Source organism: Paroedura picta, chromosome 12 (genome assembly GCF_049243985.1).
Source record: "Paroedura picta isolate Pp20150507F chromosome 12, Ppicta_v3.0, whole genome shotgun sequence".
Classification (NCBI taxonomy): domain Eukaryota; kingdom Metazoa; phylum Chordata; class Lepidosauria; order Squamata; family Gekkonidae; genus Paroedura; species Paroedura picta.
Window position 1 is genome coordinate 23,209,989 of NC_135380.1, and position 14,715 is coordinate 23,224,703.

A 14,715-nucleotide genomic window follows, 5' to 3' on the forward strand; every position below is an offset into this window, starting at 1 on the left:
ATGATTTGAAAGTAGAGCTCATTAGAAGTATCCCCCCACCCTTGTTGAAACCAATGTGCACAAATCCCATGGGGAAGAGACCCTGTTTTTCATGGGCACTATGAACAGATGAACTGCAACGTGGCAGCCCTCCCTCCTTCCCAGAGCATGGCTCTGGCATTCAGAAGTGTACACCTGACCCAGTTTTGTGACTGGCACATCACCTCTTGACAAGCCCCAAGAGCCAGAGCTGCCTGAGGCAGAAAGTCCATGCGGTTCCCTTCCTAGTCCACTAATGAACACAGGCCCTAAACCACTCTGTGTGTGGGCATGCACACACGCATGCACATGTCTTCTCCTGAGCAAGCCTTGTTGGAATGAATGGGGAGCAGAGAAATTGTGGGAAAGTTCTGAAAGGATGATGAGAAGGAGAGGCTGGGGGAGATGTATGCGGGTTGATGGGGGGGGACGGACATGATGATTCAGTCCTCAGCCAAACCACAGGGACTTATCACTTAGCAACTGTGCAGATCTAGGATGCCAAATGTGGGCTGCGTTGCTGAAAGCATCTAAATTAAGCCCAAAGCAAGTCTATGGGGCGGGGTGCTTAGTGGGCAGCCCAACACCATGAAGAGCCTTTCTGGAAATAGAACAGGGAAGGGGTCCTGAAGGGTGAGGAAGCTGGTTACACTTACCAGAAAATGGCAGCACAAGGATGAATCAGGACCACCTCATCCAAGCAGAAAGAAGGGAATCAACACCACGTTGACATGCAAGCCAGCAGGTATGCATCTATGAGAACCATCTTGCTAGATCTGACCTGAAAGCCTGCTCAAGTCTCTTTCAACAGCCAGCCAGATGCATTTGCCAAAAGAACTCTGCTCCCAATTCCATCTACCCTGTGACACCAAGCTCATCCTGGCTTAAAGTCACTGAGTGCCTCCATCAAGGGTTGCCAGCCTCAAGGTGTTGGCTGGAGATTTCTTATTATTACAATTGATCTCCAGGTGACAGCTATCAATTTACCTGTGGGGAAAACCATTCCCTTTGGAAGATTATGCCACAACCCCCACCCTCCTTCGCCTTCATCTCCCACCCCTCCAGGCATTTCCCATCCCAGAACTAGCACCCCTACACCCATCCCAGCAAGACCACTAGGCAGGAAAGACCCAATCAGATGCCAGTGCCTGTCAAAAATCTCCCACTTGGTTCTAGCTGAAGGCAGAGCCTGCCTCTCTTTTCCTTTTGCATATGGTTCTTATAGCCACCACCATAGATTTTGTTTCAATTGACATGAAACTAGGAAGACATTTTTTTTGTCTGAAAAATTGGATAAAATATAAACAGTAAATAAGAGGTAAGTGTTGAGGGGGCTATGAAGAGATTACTGCAGAGGGCTCACGTGCCTGGGGATTTTCCTTCCTACACAAAGCTTCCTCTTCACCATATTGTTAGCTTTTAGGAGTTCCATCCGGCCAGTTTTTCCACTTCCCGCTCTCTTTTCTGTTCCCCTCCTCTTTAAAGGATGCTCTGATGCTCTGGATAATATCCTGTCTCCAGGAGGGCAATGAGCATGCTCAGCCTTAGATGGACCACATTTCTTGGGAGAGGTACTTTGTTAATTTTCAAAGGAATGTTTTTCTGTACACCTGAAAAGTGCTCTTATACATGCCAAAGACCCAAAAAGCCCTACATTGCCTCTTCAGCTGCCCTACTGGTTGGAAAGCATGCTGTCTCTGAACGTAGCTTTTACCAGGAATTAGTCTCTAGTGGCTCGTGAAAACTCGTATCTTGCCCCAAATTTTGTAAGTCTTTCAGGTGCTATTGGACTCTCACTCATTGATATAAACTGTAGGTTGCCCAAGCTGCATAGAGTTGACCATTTCTATATAAGTAATTTACTGTGATGTGCATGCAGCTACTTTCTAAGCTAGTCGTATGGCCTCGTATAAGTTAACAGTGGCGTGGAAATTGCTCCAAGGCAAGACTTTGTACTGTGCAAGTCCATACTGGATCCCAATGATGTAATGTCACAGGATCTTTCTCTCAAATCATTGCTTTCTCTCCTGGTCAGGGGATTATCATGTTGCAAAGACCAATTAGGTTATCTGGCTGAGGGTTATCATACATCTGTTGTCTTTATGACTTGCTTGTGAAATTATAGCATCTGGACAAGATGAACCCATGGTCTGACTTAGCCAGGCAATTCTTACAAAATTTGCAAATAAACCCCATTTTCCCCTACGTTGCCCACATTCTGTGTAACTTAAAACCTTGAATCTCTCCAGTTTACTTTAAATTCTGTTTTCTCTGAAAATAAATGGGAGATGGTCTAATAATTTATGCAACCAGCACCATCTTGTGGCCAGAGAAGAATTGATACGTTAATGTTCACTTAAAAAATGGGGCAAGGGTGCGAATTACTTTCCATGTAAAGGTTATCAGTATTTAATTTCTATCGTTGTTGCATCGCTTAGGGGTGTGTGTGTGACACCTTCCCTTTTGAAAGTGCATGGGGGGGGGTCACAATGCTTCATGAACTTCTGCTGCATGAGCTTCAGTGGAATGCTCAAAAGCTAGACGAAGACATATTAGGAAAACGCATTATAAATCAGTTGTGTTTGTTAAGTAGTAGAGGCTGGGGAAGCGGGGTGTTCCTTCCTCATTGCACACCGCAGTCTTGATCCTAATGGTGCCTCGGCAACCTGGGAATTAAGTTTGAGCAGAAAACTCCAGGTGTGGGTCTGGTTTGAGGGTACCCAGATCAGACCTGCAAATAGCACTATGTGCAGGTAGGCCTCAGGAAATAGGACTGATATCCTGCCAACCCCCCGTTTAAGGGTTGGCACATTGCCTAGTTCCCCATGGGAGAACAAATTTAGAGTCCAGTGGCAGTTTTAAGACCGATAAAGTTTTATTCAAGGTATCAGCTGATGTATGCAAGCACACTATGTCAGATACCCTAAGGGAGACTGAGAGAGCAGGAGAGCTAACCTCCCCCTGGGATTTAAAGGGCTGAAGACTGCTGGCGTCTGCATATGAGACAGGAAGTGAAGGAGGAGAAAGAGGCAGAGATTGTTAACATTTGCTTCCTCTCCCATAGACTTCTTTGCAATTCAATTGCATATTTTTTCATTATTCATATAGTAATTGTTTCACACGTTAGCTACATTTCTATTATTGCCCTCCTTCATGGCTAAGGGCAGTTTACAGTAAAAGTGTATGGCTCATAGCTCATGTTACATGGCACATAATAATTGCTTTGATTTTGAATATATGGAATACATCAACATTTTTGTTTAGAATGTTTTGAACTTGAATAACATTTAATGGTCGTAACTGTGCGACCTCTGGCTATTCAGCGATGTTGTGTTCTGAAGTAGCAGAATATAATCAGAGTCCAGTGGCACCTTTAAGACCAACAAAGATTTATTCGAGGCGCGAGCTTTCGAGTGCAAGCACTCTTCCTCAGACTCGAAAGCGCACGCCTTGAATAAATCTTTGTTGGTCTTAAAGGTGCCACTGGACTCTGATTTTATGTTGTGTTCTGTGATGCACGGCCGAATCTGGCATCACTCCACGTTTTCTCTGTTGGGTGTAAACTGGTAGTTCGGAGGGAACTTCTGGTTGCCATTGCTTCACTGGCCTCAACCACAGGCTTAAAGGAAGAACTCTTGTTTAAAATTTTTACACAAGATCCTGGAGTAAGAATATTTATTTTCAGTATCTGGAATTTGTTACTCCTTGGGAAGGAGAACCTCACATTCTGAGAAGCCAATTGTAGCAGTTCATGTCATTTTTTAAAAAAGTCTCCATAATCCAAAGTTGTACACCCTTTCATATTAACTCACTGTCTCCGATTAACATCTTGAAAAGCATGCCTTCTTTCTCATTCTTTCCCTGCCATGGTATACTTTTATCACTATATAGTCACAATTTTACATATTTTTCATTTATATTATTCTGTTATTCCCTATTATTCATATGTCATATTTCCATATTTATGACTTATAGTTTTGAGAATTTGTTGATGTTTTGCATTTTGAACACTGTACCTGGCCTTTGTATTATATATACTTTGAATGGTTCATTTTTTATTCAAATAGTTTCACCTTTATCACATCATGCATTCCATTGGTTTGATATATTGAGGAGTAGTCCTTTATAGACACCTAGGCTAGACTATAATTTTGCTTTTTCTAAACATCACCAACACTTAAAACTTTCTTCAAGCTTATCTACGCAAGAACATCCAGAAAACAACACCAATCAAAAGAAAAATCCCAAACAGAATCATATTTGTAAAGATTTGATCAGTTGACCTTCTATTCCCTTTCAACTAGCTTTATTTGTGGGGGATCATTGTTAAGTGTTTTATAACTGTAACTGTACTCTGCTGCAGTGAAGTAAATTTAATACAAGGTTCTCAGATGTACATTAATGCTGTGAATGTCTAGATCAGGTGATACTATGATCTGGTGTTACAGGAAAAGAATATTGTAAGAGGACTCAGTGCCATAAAGCAAATCTTCCATCCTGGTCGAGGTTTGTTCTGGGATAACCTGGTATGTCAATAATATTGGAAAGTCTCGTCTACATTTAACTGTAGCAGGCCAAAGTGAGACAGAATCCACACAGAAAGTGACGCCATGGGATGGAACAATGGGCCTTTTAGGTGCCAGATCACTAGGCACATGATGAACTTGTTTACAGCATGCATTTGAGATTCCAGTTCCCAGTCTTTTGACTGTCTACACTGCACACTATTGGCCTGAAGACTTGGATGGATAACCTCTCACCAGCATTCTCCAACAGGGAGACTGTTAAAATGTCATGCATTCTGCACTTGGGAAAGGTAAATGGGATTAGGGAAAGACCCGGATCATGTGCAGGATCAACAAGGAAGGCATGAGCATGTGGCTTAACTCTTCAGCCGACAACTGCACAGTTCCTCCATGAATCCAAAATCAGTACTGCATGAATGCATGACTTAACCAAAACACCCAACACTCCCCCCTCCCTCAAAGAAGCCAGAGCCATTATTTATTAACCATTTTGGGATGCCAGTGAGTTCTCACGTACTGGGCCTTGACAACTAGTTTTTAACAACTAGCAGAAGAACAGTCCTGCTGGATTAGACCAAGGTCCTCCATTCCAGTGCCAGCACAACTTTAGGGAGATGAGGGTCTTCCCTTGTAGTCTGTCTCCAGCAACTTTTATTCAGAGGTTACTGCCTCTATCCACTGCATTATCATAGTCAGCAACCATGGCCAGACCTTGTCCTATGAATCTGTCCATTGTTTTATAACAAGGTGTCTCAAGATCCCAGGGAAGGTTTGAGGTGATCAGGTTCAAGTTCCCACCCAGCTATGAAACTTGCTGATGCTTTAATCTTGGAGAAGCCTCTTTCCCCCCACAGCTTCCCCTGCCTTGCAGGCGTCTTGAATATCTGTAAGAAATTACATTTTAACTCCTTAGAGGAAAAACACCAAGTCTACAAAAGGCCAGGGCCTTTGTGTTCTAAATCAATAAAGGGATCCCTCCTTTGAATCCTATTTGATTTGTCAACAACAGCCCGCGTGGTAAAGGAGAGTGGTCTGTGAGGATCCGAGTTCAAATCCTCTTCATCCATGAAGTTCATTACCCAAGCTATTCCCCCCTTCCCTGCTCCAGCCTAACTTCTCCTAAAACGAAACAACCACAGAGTAGATTCCCTGAGTTCTTGGCGGCACAGATCAACATACAGCATTCTTGCAGGCCGGAAAACAGCACTATTAATTCCAAGTTGTGAACGCGATGCTTACAACTTAAGTCATGTTTTATTGAAACCATAACTTATGGAAAGTCTGGGGACAAATCCACACAAGGTTAAGCAGTGAATGTGGAGGGGAAACTAGAAAGGACAGGATCATTCTGCCCAACTCCATATAAGCCACCAGCCTAAAAGGATCAGAGAGTTGCTCTCCGAGGAGACCTTGGAAATGCCCTTTATCCAGTCCAGTCTAAAACTACCCTCTCCCTCTGTACACAGCTGGCCAAGCCCATACGGTGTGTCGGTGCTTTGCTCTGGGACTGGAGCACGGCCAATGGCAGCAGGCCTACGGCAGCTTGGTTCCTCCCACCCTAGCTGAGCCCTGCTTCACTGCCGCTGTCTTCGTCGAACTGCGCCAATCCCTTCTCCGCATCCCCCTTCTCCACATAGTTGAGGATGCGCCGGTTGGCCTGGATCAAGTACTGTTGCTGGCGGAAGTAGACTTTGAGGGCTCCCTTGATGGCAACAAAGGCAATGCCTCCCTGCCGGAAAAAAAGGAGGGCGGAAGTGAAGTTAAACAGCCACAAATTATCCCCTCTTTCCCTCCAGCCCCTCCTCACAAATTAAGCACTGGGTAAGCATATCGGTCAGGTTGTGAAATGCAGTCTACTCCAAATAGCAGCAGTCTGTCAAGGGATCTGCCAGGGGTCAAGCAAGGGACCAGCATTCAGCCAAGGGATCTCAGCTCCCAGCCCCAGCAACCTTTTCATTAAGGTTGGACTGAATGTGGGGGAGGACTGAATGTGGGGATTCCTACACGCCAGGCAGGGGCACTATGCCAGGGTTACAGCTTCGAAACGAACCACCAGCTGGATGGATGGATGAAGGGTGTTGTGGCACCATGGCTGCTAGCGACGCCTTTGAAATTTGGCCAGAGCATTATCCCTCCCATCCTTCCCCCATCTCTTTCCTCACCAGGATGGTCCGTTGTAGGCTGGAGTTCACTCTGCGGAACATCACCCTGCCAACTAGATTGGCAATGGTAGGGAAGACCAGAGCTCCACAAAGTGTGCGCGAGATGGACAGGTGGTCGTTCTGGTAGCGGGACTCGGCCAGTGGTGCCTGCACAAGGGGGCGGCTGACTCCTGGAGATGGGAGGAGAAGAAAAAAATCAGGGTGTCTGAGAAGTAATGGGATGCCTGGGCTATGCCTCCCACACCCAAGGCGACCATTCAGCTTTTCTGTGCTGGATTACTTCTATACTTACTACACAGCCTGGTACCTGGAGCACTGTAAAAGCCAGGCTATATGTTAGGCTAACCCAATGGAGCAAGTCCACTCCAACTTTTGAGAATTCTGAATTCCCCATCTTTCAGGGAGAGAAAGTTAAAGGAGACCATAAGAACCCATAACTGTCCTAGTTGGTTGTTATTGTTATATTGATTTTGAGAGCTTTCTATGTTAATGTTTCAAAATGTTTTATGTAAACCGCCCAGAGCCGTAGGGAAGGGCGGTATAAAAATCTAAATAAATAAAAAATAAATCAAAATAAAAAAATAAAGAAATAGGGGCACCTGATTATCTTTCCCCACCTGTTCTTTCTCTCTGTTTTTCTCCCCCTGGGGGTTAATTTCCCCCTTGCTCCTCTCTCCCCCATGGATCATTAGCCACTAAGGAAAGAGAAAAGCACAAACAAAGCACAGAGCTAGAGGGACTCTTCGTTCCTGGTTTATCTGGCTGTTATTCTTGCCAGCTTTCGCTGCTTGTTCTTTGGAATTCTCAACAAGCAGTGTCGGCTGTGCTCACAAGGGAAAACACACTTTGCTGCCCATCTCTAATTCCTTTTCACCTTTCTTCTTGTCTGCGGCAGGTGGGCCTGTGCCATGACTCCATAAAAACACAGAAAGATGAATGGTCACTAAATGCAACTACCTGTCATTAAAACCAAAGCACCTGCAAAATGAAGAGTTGGCTCTTATATGCTGCTTTTCTCTACCAGGAGTCTCAAAGCAGCTTACAGTCACCTTCCCTTTCCTCTCCCCACAACAGACACCCTGTGAGAGAGGTGAGGCTGCGAGAGTCCTGAGATTACTGCTAAATCAGAATAGCTTTATCAGTACTGTGGCGAGCCCAAGGTCACCCAGCCCAAGGTCACCCATGTGGGGGAGCGCAGGATCAAACCTGGTTTGCCAGAATAGAAGTCTGCACACCTAACCACTACACCAAGCTGGATCCTAGTCCCTGTGGTTGCCAAGCTGTATTGACAAGGTGATACCTTAGCAGCCAGGCAGGTTGCTGAACAAAGCCTTCCAGGGCTTGGAGGATTTCCAGCAGACCTCCTACTTTACCACGGCTGAATCTACAGCCCAGCTTCATTATTGCATCTAAGCCTTTCCTACCATCTGACTCAACGCAAGATGCCCAGATCAGGATCATTTTTTCGGTCGATGGACTCACCTGGCACCAAAGCCTGCAGCGCCTGCAGTTTGCTGGAGTACTTCCGCCAGACCCGCAGCACGTAGTCTTCCCAGCGGATCATCTTGCCCAGGACCAGCATCACAGGGATGGTAGGAAGCCCCATGAGCAAGAAAAGAGGGTCTGCCCGCTCCATCACATCCAGCCCCTTTTTATGGCCGACAACCTACAAACAGAGAGAAGATCAACTGGTCACATAGATGGGAGAAGTGGGCAACTTCCTCTTCCATCAATCAGGAGAACAGCATTTCATTTATACAGCACAAGCCTTAAGGCACTCCGTGTGGGTTTTGAGCACAGTCTAGTTCCAGGGCACAGAACAAAATTCTCCCTAACTGCTTATTCTGACAGTCTCCAGCCAATGCATTATTATGTAGCACCATCCCTGAGCATGGCACCTTGCAGAGCAGCACAAACAAGGCAGATCCTGAGCCAAGCAGCTTAAAGGCCAAGTCCTCATCCTTCTCCTCCTTCCAAATGAGAACTAAAGGCAAGAGAGAAAGTCCTGGGCTGACCTGCAATTTGAACCCAACTTTACTTAGATGGCTTTTTATCAGCCTCTTCTACAGATCTCATGAACAGTCTCAACTTGCTCTGGTGATGCAAGGAGCCATCAGGCTCAGCAAGGTTACCATCAGCCTAAGAACATACTGCTATCAATTGTTTTTGCTTTTGGAAATAACTCTACTCAAATTGAGAAAAGATGCCTTTTGATCACGCTGATTAATCTTCCTTGGATTAACTTAATGATTAAAGCTTGCAACCCCCCTAAGCCTTCTTTGTAAAGTTTCGGGGAAAGATCTTGCCAGCACATGGCCTTCCTTTACACACAAATGTAAGGCCAAGAGGAGCCCACCATATTAGGGCTGCCTATTTCCCAGTATTCCCAGCCAGTATCTATCTTGCAGCTCCTTTCTGCCACTGCATCAAGGTCACGGATGTACACAGAACGTCAGTGCTTAGCCCAGGAAACTAGTCTGGGTATGGTTACACACAGTCAAACCCCACAACTGCACCTCTCATGGCCTGATGCCAGCCCTTCCAGGGAAAACCAGGAGTTTGGAACAAGGGAGGGTTAGGAAATATTGGAAAATAAATTCAGAGCTGGTCATTCTCCCTCTGCCTCCATGCACATTGCTAGAGAGAGAGATCGTATTAAAAAGGCAAAGGAACTCAGATACTTCCTTAATTCTGTCAAGGTTCCTGCAGTTTCCAGATCTCCACCTGGGGTAGCAGGTAATTTTCCACTGCTCAGGAATTTGTCCTACCTCAGGTTCTCATCCTGATAATGATCGCGGTCCATCAAAGATATTGTCACTTTTAATAATCTATTCAGAGACTATCTGGTCCCTCCGATCTTTCTGCCATGACTCATAGTCACCTGGGCTTGAAACTCAGAATTGCCCTACTTATCTTGCGCCCCTGTTCTTTGTCTCATGCCAACCCAGGAAATCACCCATGTTGCAACCTTTTCACTTCTTACACTGATCCCTTCCCCATATTGTTTCATAGAATCATAGAGTTGGAAGGGGTCTCCAGAGTCATCTAGTTCAATCCTTTCCACTAATGGAGGAAATTCAGTCTCAAGCTGAGCTTGGCTAGGTAAAGCTCCAGGCAATGGTTTTGGCTACTTAAGGTACAAACTCACCTCAGTGGGTATTCGAATTGACACCAGACAGACCACCCAAATACAAGCTGGTCTTGTGTCTGCCCTTCTCTCTCTGCTCTTCGAAAGATCCGTTTCTCTGCAGGACAGGTTGTATGTCTATTTTGTCCCAGTTAATCCCTCTATCTTGGATGCTATAATCTTTATTTCTCTCCAAATGCTAGTTTGTGTATGATATTTTTAAAGAATTGCTAAGCTTAAATTGTTTGGAATTTCTTTTAAAATAAAATTATTTGATACTAATCTGCTTTGCCTGAGTTCTGGTGGCTGGTGGCTGGGCCCCAGTACACAGAAGCTGATACCTTGCTTGTTACCTCCTCTTGCACTGCCTATTAGTTTCCTAGAATTGTTAATTTCCCCATCATAAATTCAAGAGACAGGTCTATTTCTGGTAACAAAAGTGCACGCACACACACACACCCTTCCCACACTCACATTACCTGCATCACGGTAACTGCCCCATAGGTAACCGCTGACCAGTATAACGTTCCCACGACAATGCCAGCAGCAGCAAAGGGGCTCACTTTGGATAAAACACGGTCCACTTGCTGCAAGAAATATACCAAGGGTCCTAGGAGGGGGAGATTATCAAGGTCAATGGAAGCTTCTGGCCATCACAAGCATTACTACAGCTCTACTCTCTCTTGACTACCTTCAGAATTAGGGCTCCCTCATATCTGAGCTTACATTAAGAAGAAGAGTTGGTTCTTATATGCTGCTTTTCTCTACCTGAAGGAGTCTCAAAGCGGCTTACATTCACCTTCCCTTTCCTCTCCCCACAACAGACACCCTGTGAGGTGGGTGAGGCTGAGAGAGCCCTGAGAGAGCTCAGTGAGAACAGCTTTATCAGTGCTGTGGAGAGCCCAAGGTCACCCACCTGGCTCCATGTGGGGGAGTGCAGAATCGAACCCGGCATGCCAGATTAGAAGTCTGTACTCCTAACCACTATACCAAACTGGCACTTCTAACCACTACACCAAATCTGGACACATTAAGGTGATTTATAGCAAGTCAATTCAAGATCAGTCGGTATGCGCAAGGTGTAAGGAAATGCAAGACTCCCCAGGAATCAGAGAGATGTTCTGTTCACTCACTCAAGATGGAGATCCCAAGTCAGCTTTATACTCACCCAGCTTGGGGAAGACTATGTGGTATTCTGTACCACACTGCGGGCAGCTCACTCTGCCTGTGCTGTTGCCTTTCTGCTTCTCATCCAGCCAGCGCTGGAGGCAGGCCTGGTGGATCCATTTGGTGGAGCCTTTGCAGCGGCAGGGGCAGACCCACTCAGCTGACTGGTCATCACCCTCGGTAGCAAAACAGACCCAGCAGTGCCTGGGAAAGGGAGATCAGAGAGAGAATGATCCCAACCATCCAAAGGACTCTGGCTTAAGGTGTTGCTGAGATGTACCACTGAGGAGCCTTCCCAAGTGAGTGGGAGTTTAAGCCTTCCTTCTGTGTAGCTAAATAATGACAAAATAAAGAAAAGGATGAGATGGGCCAAGGGGACCTGTTGGTGTGCGAGGCACGGGGACCAGCAGGTCATTGGAAGGAGGAGGCCGCAAAGTAGCTCATGATACCAAAGGAAACACTCAGGTTGGTAAGAAGATGCTAGTAACAGGCTAGGAATTTCCTTGGGGGCTTTTTCAGTGGTAAAGCTCAGCAGCTCTCAGCCTGGACAGCACCTGGATAAGAACCCCATGCATGCTTCCCAAAAGAGTGTCATGCAACAATGCAATTATTTGTTTGCGTATAACTAAGTGACTTATAAGCATGCAACTGCTGCTTCCAAAAAGACTCCCACATCCAATGGCCTACTCACATATTTAGCATAACATGGGAACAACAAATATGTATGAACATGTTTTTCAGCCTAAGTTGGCCACCAACATGTTTTGTTAAACCCAGTTCAGAAAAGAACTTGCATCTTCTGTAAGTTCTCACTCTGCCATGGGATCCCCCTGCATTTCAAACATGGCTTCCCCTGGACAACCAAAAGATTTCCTACAGAACCACTGTGAGAATGGAGTTCAGGGTTCCCCTCCTCTGAAATGGCTGGTGAGAAATCCTTTGTATCTCTCATTTCACCTCTCTCCTCTAGTCCCAGAGCCACTAACTAAGCTGGGGATACTCCCCCCCTCCTGATCTTATCCTGAATGTAAGTTGTAGCCCAGTTATTCCTTTGCCATAAATGACAATTCTGGATGCTTCAGGCTAGACCCAGGTTAGCAAAGGGCTAGATGGTATGGAACATTCCAGAATAGTAATACCTATCCCATTATCTAGGCACCGTCTGTAGCAATACAGCATTTAGAGACGCCCTAAGCATCTCTGAAGATTTGATTTTTCTGAATCTACTCTCTTGTTTAATCATCATTACATCAAGTGAGAGTAAGTTTAACTGATGATTCCCATGTTCGCCTTTACATCTGAATCCCATTGATCAAATATAGCAAATTTATACAAGTGAAGAGGGAGGAAGGTATTCCATTTTTGCCTAGGAACCTTCCCCCCCCCATATCAAAGATCAGTGTATTCAGATGACAAGAGGCAGCAAGAATTAAAATAGATGACTCTGTCCCTTGCGGGATCTCCTGAGCATTATACAGTCCTTATTTAATTGTTTTTAAAATCCCATTACATGATGTTCCTGCTGGACCCAATGAATTTCTCTGGACTGCATGTAGCATCAATCCTACCAAATGGGTGAGCAAGTACAGTATGGTGGAGATGCTCAGTTTAAATCTCACCTTGGACATAAACTCACTAGGTAGGGCCAGGCAAGCTGATCCCTGCCAAAACACCTACCTGCATTATGATGATAATGCAGCCCCCTGCCAAAACACCTGCCTGCATTATGATGATAACCCTACAGCCCTACCTAATAGGGTTACGACAAAGATTAGGGAGATTGTATTTCATAAAAGCCTTAATTGTCCTGGAACCCTGGCTATTGCAGCTTGAGTTGGAGAACATGCCCTAGGTGGCAGGACTAAGTCTGTGGCATAGGCGTAACACAGGCACACCCAGCAGGCTCAGGTTACACCATGCAAAAAGTCTGCCAAGTGCTCAAACACAACCTCTCCCCCACAATGCTTTCAGCAATCCGGTAAGGTAGGTAGTATTTCTCCCATGTTGCAAATGTGTGTGTGTTGCCAGGTCCCATTCCACCCCCCCCCCCCCCGGTTACCAGTAGAAGATGGGGGGGGGGGTTGCCTGCTCCCTGTGGGAAAGCTCTTGGAGATCTGGTGATGGCGCCTGGGGAGGCCAGAAACCTTGGTGGGGTAATATGCCATAGAGTCCACCTTCCCAAGCATCCATTTTATCCAAGGGAACTGGTCACTGAAGTTTGTTGATGAGCTGCAATTCTGGGGGATCCCCAGGCCCCACCTGCAGGCTGACATCCCCAGGGTGAGGGGGTAGTACAGAGACAGCCTGGCTTGTCTGAAGTCACCTGCGAGCGCTGAATATCGATTCCCTGAAAGTTTGATCCCGTCCTTTGGGGGTGGGGGAACAGACAATCAAAACAGAAATGCCATGGAATCTGGTATCCGTTTTTATGGGGGCTAAACAACCTTTCCGACAAGTGTCGCTTCCCAAGACACGAGCACGTCCTTGCCCCTCCAGCCAAATGGATCTTGCATTTGATATTCAAGCAGATTTAAAGTCCAGGGGCACCTTTAGGCCCCACCAAGTTTTATTCAGGGGATGCGCTTTCAGCATGCACACGAAAGCGCATCCCTTGATTAAAACTTGTCGGGACTTAAAGGTGTCCCTGGACCCGAAATGTGTTCTGCCGCTTCAGACCAACCCGGCTCCCCGCTTGAATCTGTCTCGCTATCCAAGCAGCACCTCCGTACCTCTCCCATGCGCCTCCGGCTGCCTCTGCCATGGGCGCCGCCGCCACCGCCGCCGCCTCTGGGGCTCAGGTCTCTCCCCCGCGGGAATCAGCCCCAAAGCTCGGCCCAAAGACCCCGGTTAGCAAAGGGCAGCCGCGCCAGGACGACCCCCGCAGGTCGCTTCCGAGCCCACCGCCAGGCTCCCCTCGAGCGGTTTGTTGCCACTGCGGAGAACAGGAAAGTCCCTCGGCTTGCACGGTGGCCTGCCTGACGTCGGAGGCGCCCGCTCTGCTTCCGGGTCCTCTTAAAGAGACAGGCCATCCTTTGGGGAGAGGTGCTCACAAAGTCCCGCTAGCAGCTTTGCCCTGGCATAGGAGCTTCGCCTTCAACCTTTCGCCCTTTCTTTGTGGCCTTGAAACTTACTGCAATGAACAGGAAGAAAAGTTCATGCAAGGACAAGCTTCACCAGCCGGAGTCCTGCCTGTCTTGTATTGTCATTGCTGCGTGTCTTCTCTTTTCAGGATTGATTGACGGATTGGTTATTTATTCATTTATTTAAATTGGCAGATTTATACACAGGAAGCATATATATATACACACATACATATACATACACACACACATATATATACACATATACATGTACACACACACACACACACACACACACATATATATATATATATAATACGTAGCCAAGTGTGTAGAATGGGGTAAACAACTAGTCTCTTCTCTTTTAATTATTTCTTTCCACAACTGGGAAAGTCTGTTATTAATTAATAACATGGACAGTTTTATTTCTCCAATGTGTTTGTGAACTACCACTGAACTCAAAAGGACTGATTAGCTGTTTTAGCAAAGAATTACCACATGGCATAATATGCCATGATTTGGATACTATGACACAATTTACTAATTTGCCACTGATCTATCTTTTCTGTATATCTGTTCTCTCATGATCTTTGATCCATTTTGTCTGAGGAAGTATGCCTGCACACCAAAATAAA

At 46.0% G+C, this 14,715-nt stretch overlaps 1 protein-coding gene across 1 annotated transcript; it reads right to left on the reverse strand.

Moving 5' to 3' along the window:
* Positions 1-5,779: 5,779 nt before the first annotated feature.
* On the reverse strand, positions 5,780-13,990 carry LOC143821674 (E3 ubiquitin-protein ligase MARCHF5-like). Its single transcript, XM_077305894.1, has 6 exons — positions 13,730-13,990; positions 11,002-11,204; positions 10,313-10,443; positions 8,189-8,372; positions 6,707-6,876; positions 5,780-6,273 (listed from the first exon to the last, which is right to left on the reverse strand). The coding sequence occupies exons 1-6, from the start codon at positions 13,759-13,761 to the stop codon at positions 6,103-6,105; spliced, it is 891 nt and encodes a 296-aa protein (XP_077162009.1). The 5' UTR covers positions 13,762-13,990; the 3' UTR covers positions 5,780-6,102.
* Positions 13,991-14,715: the final 725 nt, after the last annotated feature.

Excerpts from the sequence above, each read along its gene's own strand:
- LOC143821674 (XM_077305894.1), bottom strand. The coding sequence starts at position 13,761 with ATGGCAGAGGCAGCCGGAGGCGCATGGGAGAG. Across the intron at positions 8,373-10,312 it reads GGGCAGTTACCGTGATGCAG|GTTGTCGGCCATAAAAAGGG; the intron begins GTAATGTGAGTG and ends CTCTGTTTGTAG. Across the intron at positions 6,877-8,188 it reads GCTGCAGGCTTTGGTGCCAG|GAGTCAGCCGCCCCCTTGTG; the intron begins GTGAGTCCATCG and ends TCCCATCTCCAG.